The 18234-nt window shown below is 41.2% G+C and overlaps 2 protein-coding genes across 3 annotated transcripts in view; one reads left to right on the top strand and one right to left on the bottom strand.

Moving 5' to 3' along the window:
* CHST7 (carbohydrate sulfotransferase 7) overlaps nucleotides 1-14627 on the top strand; it is a 77688-nt gene extending 63061 nt beyond the window's left edge. The window contains exon 2 of the mRNA XM_018043846.1: nucleotides 13633-14627. The gene's annotated coding sequence lies outside the window, so the exon portion shown is untranslated. The remainder of the gene's footprint in view (nucleotides 1-13632) is intronic.
* SLC9A7 (solute carrier family 9 member A7) overlaps nucleotides 1-18234 on the bottom strand; it is a 171762-nt gene that overhangs the window by 30324 nt on the left and 123204 nt on the right. For both annotated transcript variants that reach the window (XM_018043844.1, XM_018043843.1), the window contains exons 8-12: nucleotides 16916-17021; nucleotides 15364-15452; nucleotides 15159-15272; nucleotides 12544-12655; nucleotides 8396-8549 (exon numbers count right to left, since the gene is read on the bottom strand). In XM_018043844.1, coding sequence (XP_017899333.1) covers nucleotides 8396-8549; nucleotides 12544-12655; nucleotides 15159-15272; nucleotides 15364-15452; nucleotides 16916-17021 — 575 coding nt within the window. The remainder of the gene's footprint in view (nucleotides 1-8395; nucleotides 8550-12543; nucleotides 12656-15158; nucleotides 15273-15363; nucleotides 15453-16915; nucleotides 17022-18234) is intronic.

Below are 18234 nucleotides of genomic sequence, written 5' to 3' on the forward strand. Positions count from 1 at the left end.
TACCTGGTCAGGAAACTGAGAGTCAGAGAGGTTACGAAGTTGCCCAAGGTCACAAAGGTAGAAAACGGTGGAACCAAGATTACAACTGAGGCTGTTAGACCCAGAGCCACAGTGCTACAACTTACAGGCTAGAAGGTACAACTTACAGGCTAGAAGGTGGCATCTTTAAATTCTTTTAAAATATCCAGTTGCAAAGGATATTACATAAAGAGCTCAGAGCTTCTCCTTGCCTTTATTCCTTAAATTATCATACACAGAGCTTTATCTTAAACTCTCAGTGTGACAGGATTATACTTAGCAGAGTGTCCTTACTTGTCCTTGAATGACTGTATTGCTGCACTCTGGGGTATGAAGGTTTTCCTGTTCATTTGGCTGCCTGGGTGTATGTCACTGATCCCCCCATCACCACCACCACTTTATGGGCGTGTCACTTGAAGCTGGGCCTTCCAAGAGGATGGCCACCATGTCACCAAAATGTGCTCAGGACATATACAAGGTTCATCTGCTGAATCTGCTCGTCTGATAGTTTTTTGAAGTTGCCAAAATTACAGCTTTGTGAATAACAACACTTGCTCAAGAGACTAAAAAAATATTACACAGTTAATTGCTCAGTTGTGTCCAACTCTTTGTGACCCCATGGACTGTATTCATCAGGCTCCTCTTTCCATAGGATTTTCCAGGCAAGAATACTGGAGTGGGTTGCCATTTCCTCCTTCAGGGGATCTTCCCAATCCAGGGATTGAACCTGAGTTTCCTGTGTCTCCTGCATTGCAGGCAGAATCTTTATGGCTGAGCCATTAGGGAAGCCCCCATGTAGTAGTTTACTACCAGAAAGCAATTTGGGAGTTTTGTCATCATGTTTTAAAATAGCAAATACATGTTCAATATCACTAATTATTAGAAAAGTACAAATCAAAACTACAATGAAGTATCACCTCGCCTTGGTCAGAATGGCCATCATTAAAAAGTCTACAAACAATGAATGCCAGAGAATGAATGCCACCACTCTCCTACAGTGTGGTGGCTCAGAGGGTAAAAAGCACTTGCCTGCAATGCAGGAGACCTGGGTTCGATCCCTGGGTTGGGAAGATCCCCTGGAGAAGGGCATGGCAACCCACTCCAGTACACTTGCCTGGAAAATCCCATGGACGGAGAAGCCTGGTAGGCTTCAGTCCATAGGGTCGCAAAGAGTCAGACACAACTGAACAACTTCACTTTCTTTTCCTACAGTGTTGGTGGGAATATTAATTGGTGCAGCCACTATGGAAAACAGTATGGAGGTTCCTTAAAAGCTAAAAATAAAACTACCATATAATCCAGCAATCCCACTCCTGGGCATATATTCAGAGAAAACTCTAATTTGAAAAGATACACGCACCTCAGTGTTCACACAGCACTATTTACAATAGCCAAGACAAGGAAGCGACCTAAATGTCCATCAACAGAGGAATGGATAAAGAAGATGTCTCTCTCTCTCTCTCTCTCTCTCTCTCTCACACACACACACACACACACACATGAAAATATTACTCAGCCATAAAAAAGAATGAAAAATACCATTTGCAGCAACATGGATGGACATAGAGATTATCATATTAAGAGAAGTCAGACAAATATATAATACCACTTATATGTGGAATTTCAAAAAATGATATAAGTGAACTTATTTACAGAACAGAAACAGACTCACAGACATAGAAAACAAACTTATGGTTACCAAAGGGGACAGTGGGGGTGGGAGGATAGGAGTTTGGGATTAACATACACACTACTATATATAAAATAGATAAACAACAAGGTCCTACTGAATAGTACAGGGAACTATATTCAGTACTTTATAACAAACTATGATATAAAAGAACTTGAAACTAACACATCATAGATTAACAATATTTCAATTTTTAAAAATGGTCTAAAATAAAAATAAAATAAAATAACAATCATAAAATTCTAATTTAAAAACACAAGTTGGATTTCTGGAAGGCAGTGACCTGGTTCTGGATTTGTGCTTATATTCATTTTATATTATACACAGACTAGAAATTCAGTTCAGTTCAGTTCAATCACTCAGTCATTTCTGACTCTTTGAGACCCCAAGAATCGCAGCACACCAGGCCTCCCTGTCCATCACCAACTCCCGGAGTTCACTCAGACTCAGGTCCATTGAGTTGGTGATGCCACCCAGCCATCTCATCCTCTGTCGTCCCTTTCTCCTCCTGCCCTCAATCCCTCCCAGCATCAGAGTCTTTTCCAATGAGTCAGCTCTTCGCATGAGGTGGCCAAAGTACTGGAGCTTCAGCTTTAGCATCATTTCTTCCAAAGAAATCCCAGGGTTTATCTCCTTCAGAATGGACTAGTTGGATCTCCTTGCAGTCCAAGGGACTCTCAAGCGTCTTCTCCAACACCACAGTTCAAAAGCATCAATTCTTTGGCGCTCAGCTTTCTTCAAAGTCCAACTCTCACATCCATACATGACCACAGGAAAAACCATAGCCTTGAAGAGACGGACCTTTATTGGCAAAGTAATATCTCTGCGTTTGAATATGCTATCTAGGTTGGTCATAACTTTCCTTCCAAGGAGTAAGCGTCTTTTCATTTCATGGCTGAAGTTACCATCTACAGTGATTTTGGAGCCCCAAAAAATAAAGTCTGACACTGTTTCCACTGTTTCCCCATCTATTTCCCATGAAATGATGGGACCAGATGCCATGATCTTTGTTTTCTGAATGTTGAGCTTTAAGCCAACTTTTTCACTCTCCTCTTTCACTTTCATCAAGAGGCTTTTGAGTTCCTCTTCACTTTCTGCCATAAGGGTGGTGTCATCTGCATATCTGAGGTTATTGATATTTCTCCCAGCAATCTTGATTCCAGCTTGTGCTTCTTCCAGCCCAGTGTTTCTCATGATGTACTCTGCATATAAGTTAAATAAGCAGGGTGACAATATACAGCCTTGACGTACTCCTTTTTCTATTTGGAACCAGTCTGTTGTTCCATGTCCAGTGCTAACTGTTGCTTCCTGACCTGCATACAGGTTTCTCAAGAGGCAGGTCAGGTGGTCTGGTATTCCCATCTCTTTCAGAATTTTCCACAGTTTATTGTGATCCACACAGTCAAAGGCTTTGGCATAGTCAATAAAGCAGAAATAGATGTTTTTCTGGAACTCTCTTGCTTTTTCTATGATCCATCGGATGTCGGCAATTTGATCTCTGGTTCCTCTGCCTTTTCTAAAACCAGCTTTAACATCTGGAAGTTCACGGTTCACGTACTGCTGAAGCCTGGCTTGGAGAATTTTGAGCATTACTTTACTAGTGTGTGAGATGAGTGCAATGGTACGGTAGTTTGAGCATTTTTTGGCATTGCCTTTCTTTGGGATTGGGATGAAAACTGACCTTTTCTAGTCCTGTGGCCACTGCTGAGTTTTCCAAATGTGCTGGCATATTGAGTGCAGCACTTTCACAGCATCATCTTTCAGGATTTGAAATAGCTCAACTGGAATTCCATCACCTCCACTAGCTTTGTTAAAAGTCATTGTTAACTCCACGTCCTACCCTGGGCTTCTGAACTTCTGAGAAGCCACTAAGTACCTTATCAGGGTTCTGTCAACAGCCTGGGGAAGTAAGAAACAACTTGGTATTAATTTCACTGAGGTCATAGAGCTCAAAACACCACCCTGAACTTCAGGGGATTTCTCAATTATTTTAGAATAAGAACCTGCTTCACATAAATGATTCATGGTCATTAACACCATAAGCCACAAGCCAGAAAAACCAATCAGTTTCATTATCTTATGTTTTGGGAACTTTGTTTTGATGTAATCACTGTAAATGTCAGCTTCTGTCTCCTAAACAATCACTATTTATACACATCTGGAAAAATGTAATGAACTGACACCATATGTATTTTTTACCCATGGCACAATCTGCTTCATTACACTGTCTGGGTAGAGTTGGATAGAAAGAAGGAACAAATAAAGATAGAAGCAGAAATCAATGAAATTGAAAACAGAAAAACAATACAGAAAATCAATTAAGTAAAAAGCTAGTTCTTTAAAAGAATCATTAAAATTGACAAAACCCTAGCAAGACTGAAAGATACAGAGAAGATACAAATTACCAATATCATGCATGAAACATGGGATATCGCTATAGATCTCACAGACACCAAAACAACAATATGGTTAGGCTATGAACAATACAAACATGACAATTAGATGAGATGGACCAATTTCACAAACTATCACAACTCACCAATATGAAATAGATAATCTTAATATCCCTATAGCTATTAAAGATATTGGCTTCATAATTTATGTAACAAAACTCCTGAAAAAGAAGACTAAAGGACCAGATGGTTTCACCGGAGAATTTCATAAAACTTTCAAGAAGAATTATTAATAACACCAATTCTACACAACCTATTCCAGAAAACAGAAGACTCAGAAAATTGCCCCAACTCATTTTGTGAGGTGAGATTAGCCTGATACCAAATCGGACACAGGCAATACAAGAAAAGAAAACTGCAGACCAGTATCCCTCATGAACATAGACACAAAAATCCTTAACAAAATATTAGCTAGTAGAATTCAGTAATACGTAAAACATTTATACAAGCAAGACTCGTTTTAAAGAAGCAATGCTGGTTTGAAATTTTAAAATTAATCAATGTAATCTACCATATTAACAGGCTAAACAACAACAAAATATAATGATATGAACTAGTATAGAAAAAGCATTTGATAAAATTCAACATTTGGCAAGGTGGCAGGATATAAGATCAACCCACAAAAACCAACTATATTTCTATATCTTGGCAATGAACACATGGAAACTGAAATTGAAGATAGAATAACATTTAAAATAACTCAAAGAGAAGAAGAAATACTTAGAAGTAAATCTAACAAAATGCGCACAGACACTGTGTAATGAAAACTATAAAATATTGATAAAAGAAATAAAAGAAGATCTAAATAAACAGAGAAACATGCCATGTTCATGGATTTGAAGACTCAACAAGGTAAAGATGTCAATTCTCCTCAAACTGATAAATCAGGTTTAACACAATTTCTTTGAAAACCCCAGCACAATTTTTTTAGGATATGGACAAGCTCATTCTAAAATATATATGGAGACCCAGAGAGACGTTATGGGGAGGGAGGTGGGTGGTGGGTTCATGTTTGAGAAAGCATGTACACCCGTGGTGGATTCATGTCAATGTATGGCAAAACCAATACAGTATTGTAAATTAAAATAAAGGAAAAAACATTAAAAAAAATAACTTGAGCTCAAAATATATATATATATATATGGAAAGAAACTAGAATAGCTATGACAATTTTGAAAAATAAGGATAAAGTGGGAGGACCCACTCTACCTGATGCTCAAGTTGAACATATAACCATAGTTATCAAAACAGTATGGTTCTGCTGGAGGTACACACATATAAATCAACAGGGCAAATAGAAACAGACTGTCATGCACACCACCAACTGATTTCTGGCAAAGGAGCAAAAACAATTCAATGGAGTAAGGATAGTCTTTCTAACAAATTATGCTGCAACAGCTGGATGAAAGTGAAAAAAAAAAGTTCAGTCATGTCTGACTCTTTGCAACCCCATGGACTATACAGTCCATGGAATCCTCCAGGCCAGAATACTGGAGTGGGTAGCCGTTCCCTTCTCCAGGGGACCCTCCTGACCCAGGGATTGAACCCAGGTCTCTCACACTGCAGGCAAATTCTTTACCAGCTCAGCCACCAGTGAACCCCAGAACAACTGGATAGCCACAGACAAAATAAAACTTCAACCTGAACCTCATGTCTAATATTAAAAATTAAGTCAAAATGGATCACAGATTTAAATGAAAAGCATAAAACTAAAAAGTCTTTTTGAAGATAACATAGAAGAAAATCTTTGGGACTAGTGCTTGATGAAGAGTTCTTAGGCATTAACACCAAAAGCATGATGCATTTTAAAAAAGATAACTTGCATCTCATCAAAATTTAAAGTTTTGCTCTATGACAGACTGTTAAAAGGATTAAAAGACAAGCTGCAGAGTAGGAGAAAATATTCACAAAACACATATCTGAAAACAGACTAGTTTCTAGAACAAATGCAAAACTCAATAAAAAACAAACAATACAACTAGAAGACAGACAAAAAACTTGAACAGATATTTCACCATAGATATTCAACATCATTAGCCATGAGAAATGCAAATTAAGACCACAATGAGGTATCCCCACATACCTATTAGAGCAGGTAAAATAAAAAGTATCAATACCAAATGCTGGCAAGGATGTAGAAAAATTGGATCTTTCATATTCACAGTCATTTTGTGACCTTTTACCATGTAGGAGCTGTTATTTTCAAGTGCTAATTTATATATATCACTGTAATATTTACACAACAATCCAATTATTATATGTGTACATATACAGCTTGTGTGCATCAGGGAAAGAGACCCATGCTCTCAGCTCTGGGCAGGACTATTTCAATGACCCACTTTTTGAAGTGGGTTTGAGAATGGGCAAAATGTCAAAAGTCAACTCTCTACTCTCATTGGATAATGATAGGTGGGGTCATCAGAAAAGGAACTTATGAAATAGCCTGAAAAACGCGATTTAACCTGGCTCTGAGCATCCAGGGCATCTACTGGGTGACAAGGTAAACTGGAGCAGGAAGTAATCACAGAGAGGTCACCAAATGCAGATTCTCAACTGTGTGCAGGGTAAACCTTTTTTGCTCTTATTTTGCTACACAGAACAGAGATGGTACCATCTTATGTCTCAAGTTTAAAGCCAAAAATTTGTACGTTTTCTTCTTCAGATTTCTATTTCCATAGATGAACTATTTTCCTTCATGTGCCTCTTGAGATTCATACCAAGAAACTGAAATTTTAATCATCCCAGATTTTCCAACACAAAAACAGTCACTAACACAGCAAGCCTTTTGGGCAGTATAGTACAGTAGTGAAGAGCATGTCAGGGTTGAAATCCCAGCTTGTTCACTTACAGCGCTGTGACCTTGGGCAAGTTACTGCTCTATGTCTCAGTTTCCTCTAAAATGAACATAATAGTATTAGCTCCCTTATAGGAATGCTATGAGGAATATCTTAATGTAAGTGTTGGCATCTCAAAACACAGCTGCAGCACAAGTTTTAGCTATTAGAAGACTCTTACTGATAAGTCCACCCAGGTTCTGCAGACCCACCCAGATCTGAGGCTAAGACACGGTAGCTCAGAAATGGTGCAGCCAGCACCAACAACTCCTGGTGACAACCAATGGTGGCCATGCCCAGCAACCCCTGCCTCCCATCAATATAAAAGTTCCAGAGGGGAAAGACTATTCTCTCAAACCCGTTTTCTCCCTGACCCCAAGGATCACTGCAAGATCCTTGTTGGTTCTTTCTTCTCCAAACTAGGTGTGCTCCGCAGTTGTCAGCTCCACACAAACCAGCAGCCAGCAGAGAAAGGAAAAAAAGAAAAAAACATTGCCATCTTGTGGATTTTCAGAGAATTCTTCATACCTATGTGCCACCAGAGTCTTCTCATCCCCAGCATGTTTACCCTCTGCAGATCTGAAACTGAGGCAGGTGGTGAGGGCACCTCCAATGACGTAGAGTGCACACTCAGAGCTAGAGGGACCTGGAGAAAAGCTGACAGCACGCTTTCGTTTAACATGAAGACATATGGAGGCCCAAAGGCATGAGGGACTTGTCTTAAACCAGGGCCAGAGTTAGTGTATAAGTCTCTCAACCCATTTCAATGTCCTCTTTACTGTAAGATGCTGGACCAGCTCACAAGCACAGCTTGGAATTCAAATGCTCTTAAAAAAAACTTAAACTTGGGTCAGTGCTCCTCCATCCTGACACAGCTAACAAAACCACAGGCAGGGGATGTCCATGAGGGTGATGCAAGAAATGAGGGTGATGCAGGAAATGTCACCTCTTCTGTGCATGCAAGCAAGAAGAAGCGCAGCATAGTTTCCTCCTAAAACAAAACTCTAATTGCTTCTCCTTACTTCCAGCTGATGAGCTTATTTTTCAAGCCCGTAGATTTTATTTCAGAGGAGTATGAAATGCCAGACACTGTTAGCAGCTATGTCTATTCCCTGTCCTGTAGCTTTAAGACTTTTTGAATTCTTGCCTTAATGTCTCAGCATTAGCAAGGTCCAAGTGTTTCTTACTCTGCTTTTGTACCCACAAACATTTTAATGATTTTTTTTCATGGAAAATTCAATACTCTGAATTTTTATTAATTTTTTAAAAATGTTAATCCTTCCCCAAACAAAACTAAAAAATATATATAAAAGGCTTCCATGTGCTAAGCTCTATGTAGCAGCCTCTGCATGGGAATAGTGACATAGTTAGACACAAAACTGGCCTTGTTTCAAACCAACCTTATATTAAGCCATGACAACATGGGCGTCGTGCCTCCACCAATGATCCAGACAGTGAAGAAGACGATGAGGAGAGTGGTCGTGAACATCATCTGGCGTGCGTAGGATGCTGTGTCTCGGATGGCCAGTGCAAATGCCATCGCTCCCCTGAGGCCTGTGGAGATCAAAGAGGAAACTCTCTGGTCATAAGGATAAATAACTATTTGTCCCCAGACCCACTGCTTAGCCACACAAGTCTAATAAATTGTATCTGCTTATGCTTCAAGGGTCAAGTTGTTTTCTACAGAAAGAACCTTAAAGGAATTTAAACAATTTCCTCCTATTTGAAGTCTTCTTTTGCAAAATGCCCAAAGGCAAAAAGAAAAACACCGCCCTGTTTTGTACAGCACATTGTGAGAATCCCATATGTGAATACCCCATAGTTTGGGATCTAATTTGGTGTGTGGCTAAATAAACAACTTTTATAGATCTACTGAGAGTACCTGTGAAGCTTATCCCATACCCATGGAATCACACTGATGCTAGTATTTGGCAATCAGCAAGAAACTCAAGCACCAAAGTCTACTCATCAGGAAAAGTAGAAACATACAACTGCCCATCAAACCAAAAGTGCATATGGCCTTGCTGTTGTTTTGTTGCTCAGTCATGTCCTACACTTTGTGACCCCGTGCACTGTAGCCTGCCAGGCTCCTCTGTCCATGGGATTTCCCAGGCAAGAATATGGAGTGGGTTGCCATTTCCTTCTCCAGGAACCCATCTCCTGCATTGGCAGGCAGGTTCTTTACCACTGAGTCACCAGGGAAGCCCCTTAGAATAATAACACTCTTTCATTACTGAAAGAATTCCCCTGCTAGTAACATGAAATAAAAAGAAATATAAATAATAATATAAGCTTTCCAAGTCTGTGATTCAAGCACTACACAAGTGCTATACAGTCGTTATAAACTTAAGATACAGGGTAGGTATAAATATGTGAAATGTACAAAACAGCATTTCCTTAGCAAAGCCAGGCAGAGAAGTAACAATATAACCTGATCTATATCAGGAGATGAAGACTTCTTCTATACAGGGTCAGATACTAAATATTTTAGGCTTTGTGGGCCAAGAGGAAAAATCAAGGATATTAGGTATGTACATAAAAGAGAAAAAAACAAATTTCCACAAAATTTTATTGATAAAAACTAAAAATATAATAAGTATAATATATAAGTACCCTATTATAAGAGCTTCCCTAGTAGCTCAGCTGGTAAAGAATCCACCTGCAATGCAGGAGACCCCGGTTCAATTCCTGGGCTGGAAAGATCCACTGGAGAAGTGATAGGCTACCCACTCCAGTATTCTTGGGCTTCCCTGGTGGCTCAGATGGTAAATAACCCACTTGTAATGTGGAAGACCTGGATTCCATCCCTCAGTTGGGAAGATCCCCTGGAGGAGGGCATGGCAACACACTCCAGTATTCTTGCCTGGAGAATCCCCATAGATAGAGGAGCCTGGCGGGCTACAGTCCATGGGGTCACAAAGAGTCAGACATGACTGAGCAACTAAGCACAGTACACAGCATAAATTCCTATTCACCATGGGTAAGACTGCCTGTATCGTATGAGAATGAAAAGTTATACTCACTATATTTATTTGTATATTTTTCCACTTTTCCCAACAATTTCATGATTTCATTCATCTGAGAACTTCACTGCAATTCACTGGAGCAACTTAATAAAAGTTATATTAAAAAACAGAGCAAGGTTGATGTACTCTATTAATTTATCCTATTGAAATACTGACACACATCTAGATCATCCTACAGCCAGCTATGACATTGCTTAATATTTCAACCTTTAAATGGATGCTATCTCAAAGAAGAAAACCTGAGGGTCAGAGAGTGATAATGTATGCTCCATTTTTCTTTATTAGGTAAACAATGTAAGCAATATGAAAGTGGAACCTCAGGTATTTCTTTCATAGCCTTGAGGAAAATAATTCTGATAGTTTTGATAGCAGATATCTTTAAACAGTACTGTGTATCTCTCAGTCTTTTAACACAGAAGATGATGAACACACTTTATCTAGGTGACCAAGTTATCTCCAATTCATCTTCCTCTTTCCACTGGCATTTTCTCATATGTATGGAGGTTCTGCTCTGTCTTGTCCTCCTGAGAAGCCACTAATGTTTCCTAGATGCTCTTGAATAAAAGCCCAACTCTTTGGCATGGCACTGGGGCTTCTCTGTGGTCTAGACTCCAGCAATGATTTTCAAAGTGTGGTCCTCAAACCACCATCAGCAGCAGTAACAGCTGAGAAAACATTAGAGCTGCAAATTACTGGGGCCCACTCCATTCCCTCAGATCACTCTCTGGTGGTAGGGCCCAGAAATCAGTTTTAACCAGCCCAATAGGTGATTCACATGCAACTTGAAGGTTTGCATCAATTCACATGAAATTTCCCTTTCCAACCTCACCCGCATTCTGCATTAGCCTGTGTGTCTCATGTTTAAACCAGACCATTCAGTTCAGTTCAGTTCAGTTGCTCAGTCATGTCCGACTCTTTGCGACCCCATGAATCGCAGCACGCCAGGCCTCCCTGTCCATCACCATCTCCCGGAGTTCACTCAGACTCATGTCCATCAAGTCAGTGATGCCATCCAGCCATCTCATCCTCTTTCCTCCCCTTCTCCTCCTGCCCCCAATCCCTCCCAGCACCAAAGTCTTTTCCAATGAGTCAACTCTTCGCATGAGGTGACCAAAGTACTGGAGTTTCAGCTTTAGCATCATTCCTTCCAAAGAAATCCCAGGGCTGATCTCCTTCAGAATGGACTGGTTGGATCTCCTTGCAGTCCAAGGGACTCTTCCCTAAAAAGGCCACACACAGCAATGCTTTCCTGCCCTTTTGACCTTCTGCTTCCTGAAATGCCACTGAATCCAAGCCCAGTTGGAAGGCTACCCCCTGGATGAAGATTGCCCTGGGCCCTGATTTTCCCCACATTTATGTCACATCTCTTTTGTGCAATTCACCACCCTCTCTTGGGAGACAGTTAGCTTTTATATAGTGTCTCCCCTCAGTGGACTGTGAGCTCCCTGAAGAAGGCTGGTTTCTATATCCTCCACAACCTAGAAGCATGGCTTTTATGAAGGGAATGCCCAACAAACGTGTGTCAGAGTGAAAGGAAATCTTCAGGGCTGGCTGTGTACTTAAATGGAGATGGAAGGGAGTACAAGACAACACAATTGCTTTGCTGAGCAGTGCCTAATGATATGATTTTAGTATGACTCTCTGAGGCCTCCAAGAACTACTGTGTGGCAGTAAAGGGCTGCCACTTGCTTGCTGTCCCTATTGTACATCCCCTCCCCCTTCCCAGACAGAGGTACCTCTAAGGGTCACAGTGGCCTTTTAACCCACTATCTTCTCCCTCTGCTCTGCACGGATGCTCTTACTTGAGTCTTGTCTATAAAATCGGATGTTTTCCACTCTCACTGAACCATCTGCTCATGCCAATTGTTTTCTCTTTTCTTTTCCTTCACATATTTCTTTATTGTCCTTTGTCCTTTCAGTGGCTTCTCCACTTTTGTCGGCTTTATACTGAACAGGGGGCATCTGGGAGACAGTGTAAGTCAAGCAGAACTATCAGGGCTCTTATCTTCCAGTTTGGGATTCATCTTGCTAATGTGAGTGTATTTTATTTCTTAGAAAGTTAGAGCTAGGAGGGATCTCAATTGATTATTTCAATTTCATTATGAGAGGACACTGAAGCTGGGAGGTGTCAAATAATTTGGCCTGTACTCTTCATCATTAAAGACTTATTTTCCTTCTAATTATAGGTCTGAAGCCCTTCTGGAAGATTAAGGGTTATGAACACCTACTAGAAAACAATCAAGCACTCTAAATACATATATATCTCCAGGTATATATCTCCTTGGGTGATAGAGATAAACATGCAAGTATTTTAGAGGAAAATGTTCACATGTGGTAGTATGGTTTACAAAATCAGTATCAGCTCTATTTAATATGTCTGTCTGTCTGTCTACTCAGCACTTCAGGGGATCCCAAAGAACCAGAAACTTGAATTTCTGTCTTTTTATGAACCTTATTGATTTCATTTTAATCATACTTACACTGCCTGCTTAATAAAACTCACTTTATTGACTTTTTTTTACCTGAAAACATCATCATGTGTTGAAAATTCCAGCCAATCTTGTGCCTTCTGCCCAAGTTGAGGAAGAAGGAAAGTGGGTAGATGTGGGCGGCTCTCCCCAAGAAGATGGCAACCTGACCACCAGATGGAGGTTAAGGGCTCAACATGTTTCCCAAATGGCATTTTCACACAACCTCTGATTGGGCATAGAATTTCAGGAACACTGTGACACCTTGTTATGATCAGGAGAGTTGCACAGAGAAGGCAGTCTGTCTCATTTGCCTCTAAACAAGTCTCAGCAGCAAGTGGGATTCGACTGGCCAGTTTTCCCAACCTCCTGCTCACAGAGATAATTTCTGGCCTGTTAAACACACTGTTGTAACTTTTTGATCTGATTAAACTGATATAGACCAAGTCTCTTGATCTATCTTAAAAAAATGAGTCCAGAGAGAAGCTAAGGTACCATGGCTGGGGTGCAGAGTTAAGAGAAGTAAAAAGTGTATTTGGACTCTACTGGGAGGAAAAAAAATCATCAGAAGAAAAAAATTACTAACCTGTGTCAAACTATAAACAGAAGGTTTGCTGGGTAAGGTTGTAAGCTTTGGTAAACATTCAGGGTGTGTATGACCAGGAAGAGCCTACAAGTAAGGGGTGGGGAAGCTTACAGTATTTATACAATGAATACACATTCATATTTCTCACAAGGATCAGCCTGGGGAGAGTTCTCTGCCAAAGTGGCTAACATGTCTTTGGGGAGGTAAGAGATGGAGGAAAGGTAGAGTGTGGAAGAGGAACTCACTGTGCAAACCAAAGAATTCAAGGAAACTGGTCATTCGTCACTTGCTGAGTTTAGAACAGAGCCCAACAGAGAGAGGCACACTGCCCTGCTCACAGCAGGAAACCACTGTGCAAGCCAGAGGAACAGCGAGCTTCCGTTTCAGCAGAGCAACCACCAGCTGCCGGAGCTGCAGCTGTTTCAGACTGAAGCGAGGGTGGGACTCTCTTCTGCCTTCCCTAGGATATAATTCGAACTTCTCCTCTGTTTCTTTTATCTCTCTCTCTCTCCCTCTTTTCCTTTTTGCTACTGTTGTGTTTGTTTTGTTTTTAACAGGAGAGAAGAGGAGTCCTCAAGCGGAAGTGGCCTTCAGGATTCACAGAGGCCCTGGCTCCCTGCTGAACAAGGCCCCCACCGTTAACAAGGGCAGCGCTTTCACTATGTCTCACAGGATGCCATGCTAAGAATACAAATCACAGAGACATGCAAGGTCTTTCTTAAGAATAAAAACACTGATCTGCCAGATCTTTAGCTCTTTGTCTGGTGAGTGTGTAAACCTAGGAAATGAGCCCAGTTGAAGCAGATAATACTCTTAACAGGCAGGAGTCTGGCATGGCATGAGGCCACTGTCTCTCTCTCTAGCTGCTTGGTGAGTATCAGTTATTCCTCCACAATAAGTGAAAAGCTCAGAAGAGAAAAACACTCCTCTTTGGGGGACCAGCATCCCAAGATCTAAGGATATCCACGAGGCCTCAGAAAAGGCAAAAAGGAATAGGCAGCAATAGCGGCCTCCTGCTCTGGGTTTGGAGCTGAACTGCTATAGTTTCAAAGCCCAGAAGAGTTCACTTTAATGAAAACAATAGGGTCTGAGGCCAAGAGAGCAAAGTCTTCATCTATCAATGCACTGCTGGGCATTCATGTATCTCCTCACTTCAGAGGAGCCAACCCCCAAACTGTCTCTCTTCCAAAAAACTGCTGTCACAATGGGACTAAATCAAGGAACCAAGCATTTCTCCATTTTATTTTCCATTCCTCTCCATTTCCTTTTTTGAAAAACAAAAGGGGGGTCTTTCCCACCATGGGGAGGCATGGGTGAAAGCACACATACCACATGCAGGCTGCCTGTACCCACGTGCAGTTGAGAGCAAGGGTCACAGAAGCTTAACCTTTGGATTGGAATTCATGTGCCAATGAGAAAAAACAATTTGGGGGACAGATATGGGTTGATGATTTTTAGATCTGTTAGGAAGGATGCTTTACAAAACAAACTACCACCTGCCAACCACCTGTGTAACAGAAAGGCCATCTGACACAGAAAATGAAGAAAGGGTAACTAGAAACAACATCCTGAATATTCATTGGAAGGACTGATACTGAAGCTGAAGCTCCAATACTTTGGCCACTTGATGTGAAGAGCCAACTCACTGGAAAAAAAAAAAAAAAAACCTGATGCTGCAAAAGACTGAGGGCAACAGGAGAAGAGGGTGGCAGAGGATGAGATGGTTGGATAGCATCACCAACTCAATGGACATGAGTTTAAGCAAACTCCAGGAGATGGTGAAGGACAAAGAAGCCTGGCATGCTGCAATCCAGGGGGTCACAAAGAGTAGGACATGACTTAGTCACTAAACAACAACATCAACACAGAAAACTCAGAAAGGGCACCTAGAATCAACATCAGTCCTTGAAATCAAATACTTTTAGCTTTATACATTTACCACTTACGCTTTCTCATCATAAAAACACCATGAACCAGTGCTGGTTCAGTCACCTCCCCGCCAAACCAGAGATTATTGTTGTTATGGCTTCCCTGGAAGCGGTCATCTCTCTGTGTAGAAAATGGTGGAACCAAAAAAGGATACAAAAGCTCCAATGATGAAAACAGGGCTGAAAACGTGCTTCTGGAAGGTAAACAGTGCCAGGCCCATGTAGGAGAAGATGAAGTTCTCTGCCAGGAAGTGTAATACTTCAAAGAGCTGCACGGAAAGGGAAAAGCAAACCATAAACCCCGTGGGTCCACTCCCTCATATTCCAGATCACTGGTGAGGACACACGGCTCTCCCTCACCTGCTTCGTTCGGCTTCTGGATTCCACTGACAGATTGTTGTAGGTGTAATGAGCTTGTGTGATTCCACAGAAAAGGACAGCTACCACACCTGGCAAGAGAATTCAAGAAAAATACAAAGGGGACAGGGAAAGAAGCTGGAAACAATCTCTCCCTAAAACAAAAAGTTAAGGTAGGAAAGCCCAGTGTATCCCACTTCCTGAAAGTTTTGGAAATTTGCCTATTACTGAAAGTGTCCCCACCCCCACTTCTCATATCAACCTTTGCCTTCTCCCAACTCTGCTCTCCTTCAAAGCCAAGGCCCTCAATTTTCCACCTTGTTCCAGTTTTAAGGGTATTCTCTCCCCTCTTCTAAACTCCTACTGAATTGACCATCTTGATGTGGCATTCAGCATTCACTCCCTCATAGAGACTGTGAAGTATGTACTGGTCACACACTTCTGTCATATTCCTCTCTGTTTGCTGAATGAATGAATTTAATTTCAAACCAATGCTTTGCATTTTTGCATGGTCCAGGGATTCAGACAAAATGGATCCAGAGTACTAGCTCATTTATCCCAGCCCTGAAAAATCTAGATTTCTGGTTAATAGTGATTATTTTGTTGTTCAAGACAATTAACACACCTGGGACTTTGCCTATATATTTACAGATGGTTGTCAAGTTTTAAAGGAAGTAGGTCACATAAAGATACATTGTAGTATTTAGAAAAGATGATAAAAAGCACTTCCTAATTACCTGGGTCATGGAGAGCAACTGTACTTGAGTTTTCTAACAAAACAAATCCAATGATTAAGTTTTTTTTAATGAGAGAATGTGAAGAAGTAACACCACACAATCACCCACACTAATAATCTATGAATCTAGCACCATAAAAACACAGTCTTGAAAAACGGTGATTAAACAGACCAGACACAAAACAAGGAAAACTTGTGCTCACACTCATCTGAGTAGATGCAAAATGATCTTTAAAAAGATATATGTTTTGCTTGTCATCACTACTGTTTGTAAAGTAACATAGCAATTCAGGGGAGGATACAAACAAGGTGGGCTTCCCTTGTGGCTCAGCTGGTAAAGAATCTGCCTGAAATGCAGGTAGACCTGTGTGATCCCTGGGTTGGTAAGATGCCCTGGAGTAGGGAAAGGATACCCACTCCAGTATTCTGGCCTGGAGAATTCCATGGACAGTCCATGGGGTTGCAAAGAGTTGGACACGACTGAGCGTTTCATTTTCACTTTACAAACATGGTATTAATATATTTGGTAACTTTTGCAGCTAGGCATCTATTTATGGTCAGAATGAGTACTCAAAGATCTGAGTTTGAAACAATAAAGCTTCAACATTTTATATATTTTTTAAAATATATAGCTTTGGGGGAAAATAAACTATTCCTATTGCAGCACACATGGCTCACTTGGCAATCCTGCGTATGGACATTCTGTGAGCGGTTTATCAACTCCAGGCCACAGCTATTAAGAATTTTGCCCTCCCCTCAAGCTTCCACAGCTCCAGCCACAGTGAGGGTAAGGGAAACCCAAGGGCAGAGGAAACCCACCTGTGAACCCACAAGCTTCCGCCAGGAGGAACGTGCTCCACGACATCAAAAAGAAGAGTGCAGTCTCCAGCAGGGGAAAGCAGTGCAGCTTGGTGAACTTGGTCACGTCAGCTCCTGTCAAGGAACTGTCTCCAGCAACAAACATCACGGTCACTGAGAATCATTCTCTGTTAGCCCAGGACCCTTCCCCAAAGGGCTACTCTTTCCCTTGAACTCTTCCTTTGGGGCCCCAAGGCTGCTGCATGGTTTTGAATATAAAGAAAATGAAGCTTCTCCAGTAGAATGGAGGTTTCTGAGGGCTGGGAGTAGGGGGATAGGGAGGATACTATTCAACAGGCACACAGTTTCTGTTGCAGATGATGAGAAAGGTTCTGGAAATGGTGGCAATGGTCACACAACACCAGTGGATGCACCTAATGCCACTGAATTGTATATTCAAAATGGTTAAAGTGGCAAACTTTATGTTAGGCATATTTTACCACAATTAAAAAAATAATAATAACGTAATATACCAAAAACCAATGAACAGTACACTTCAAATGGGTGAACTATACAGCATGTGGATTTCCTCTCAATAAAGCTGTTTTGTTTTGTTTTGTTTTTTTTTAATCAAGCTTTCCAATGGAACTAGAAATGGGCTCTCTGTGCTCCTGGCAATGCCCATATTTCTGAGATGCACAGTTGAGGCCTGAGGTGTGACTGGCAGATGGGTTCTGCCAGTGCTGGGAGTGCCTCAGGCAGGCCTCAGAAGATGAGGCAGGGAGACTCTGACCTCTGTGGACTACTAAGGCCTGAGTCCATCACAGGTGCCTAATGCATGCATGAGGGAGAGAGGGAGGGAGAAATGCACAACTCCAAGGGCAACTACAAAGTGCTGTCACTTTTGGGGATTGGCAATTCCCTTCCTCACACTGCCATTCCACGGAGTGGTGGGGGGCAGTGCAGCTTAGAACCATGTCCTGAGTGGTTTCACTGAGCAATATAAGTCCTCAGAGCATCAGAGAGCCTTGAGAAAGAAAGCAATCTACATCTGCACAGTCCAATATGATAGCCACTAGCCCCATGTAACTACCCAACACTTAAATATGGCTAGTCTGAATTGAGATATCCTGTAAGAGCAAAATATACACCATATTTCAAAGACTTGGTACAAAACCTGAAGGGATAAAATCTCATTACTAACTTGTATAAATTCTATTAATAATCTGTGTATCTACTGTAGGCTGAAAAGATGGGGCTCACATTTGTGGCTCCCATTACATCTGTATTGGTCCCTGGTGATCTAAATGCTATTGGAAGATTTGATGAAGAACTCAGAG

Source organism: Capra hircus (genome assembly GCF_001704415.2).
Source record: "Capra hircus breed San Clemente chromosome X unlocalized genomic scaffold, ASM170441v1, whole genome shotgun sequence".
Lineage (NCBI taxonomy): Eukaryota > Metazoa > Chordata > Mammalia > Artiodactyla > Bovidae > Capra > Capra hircus.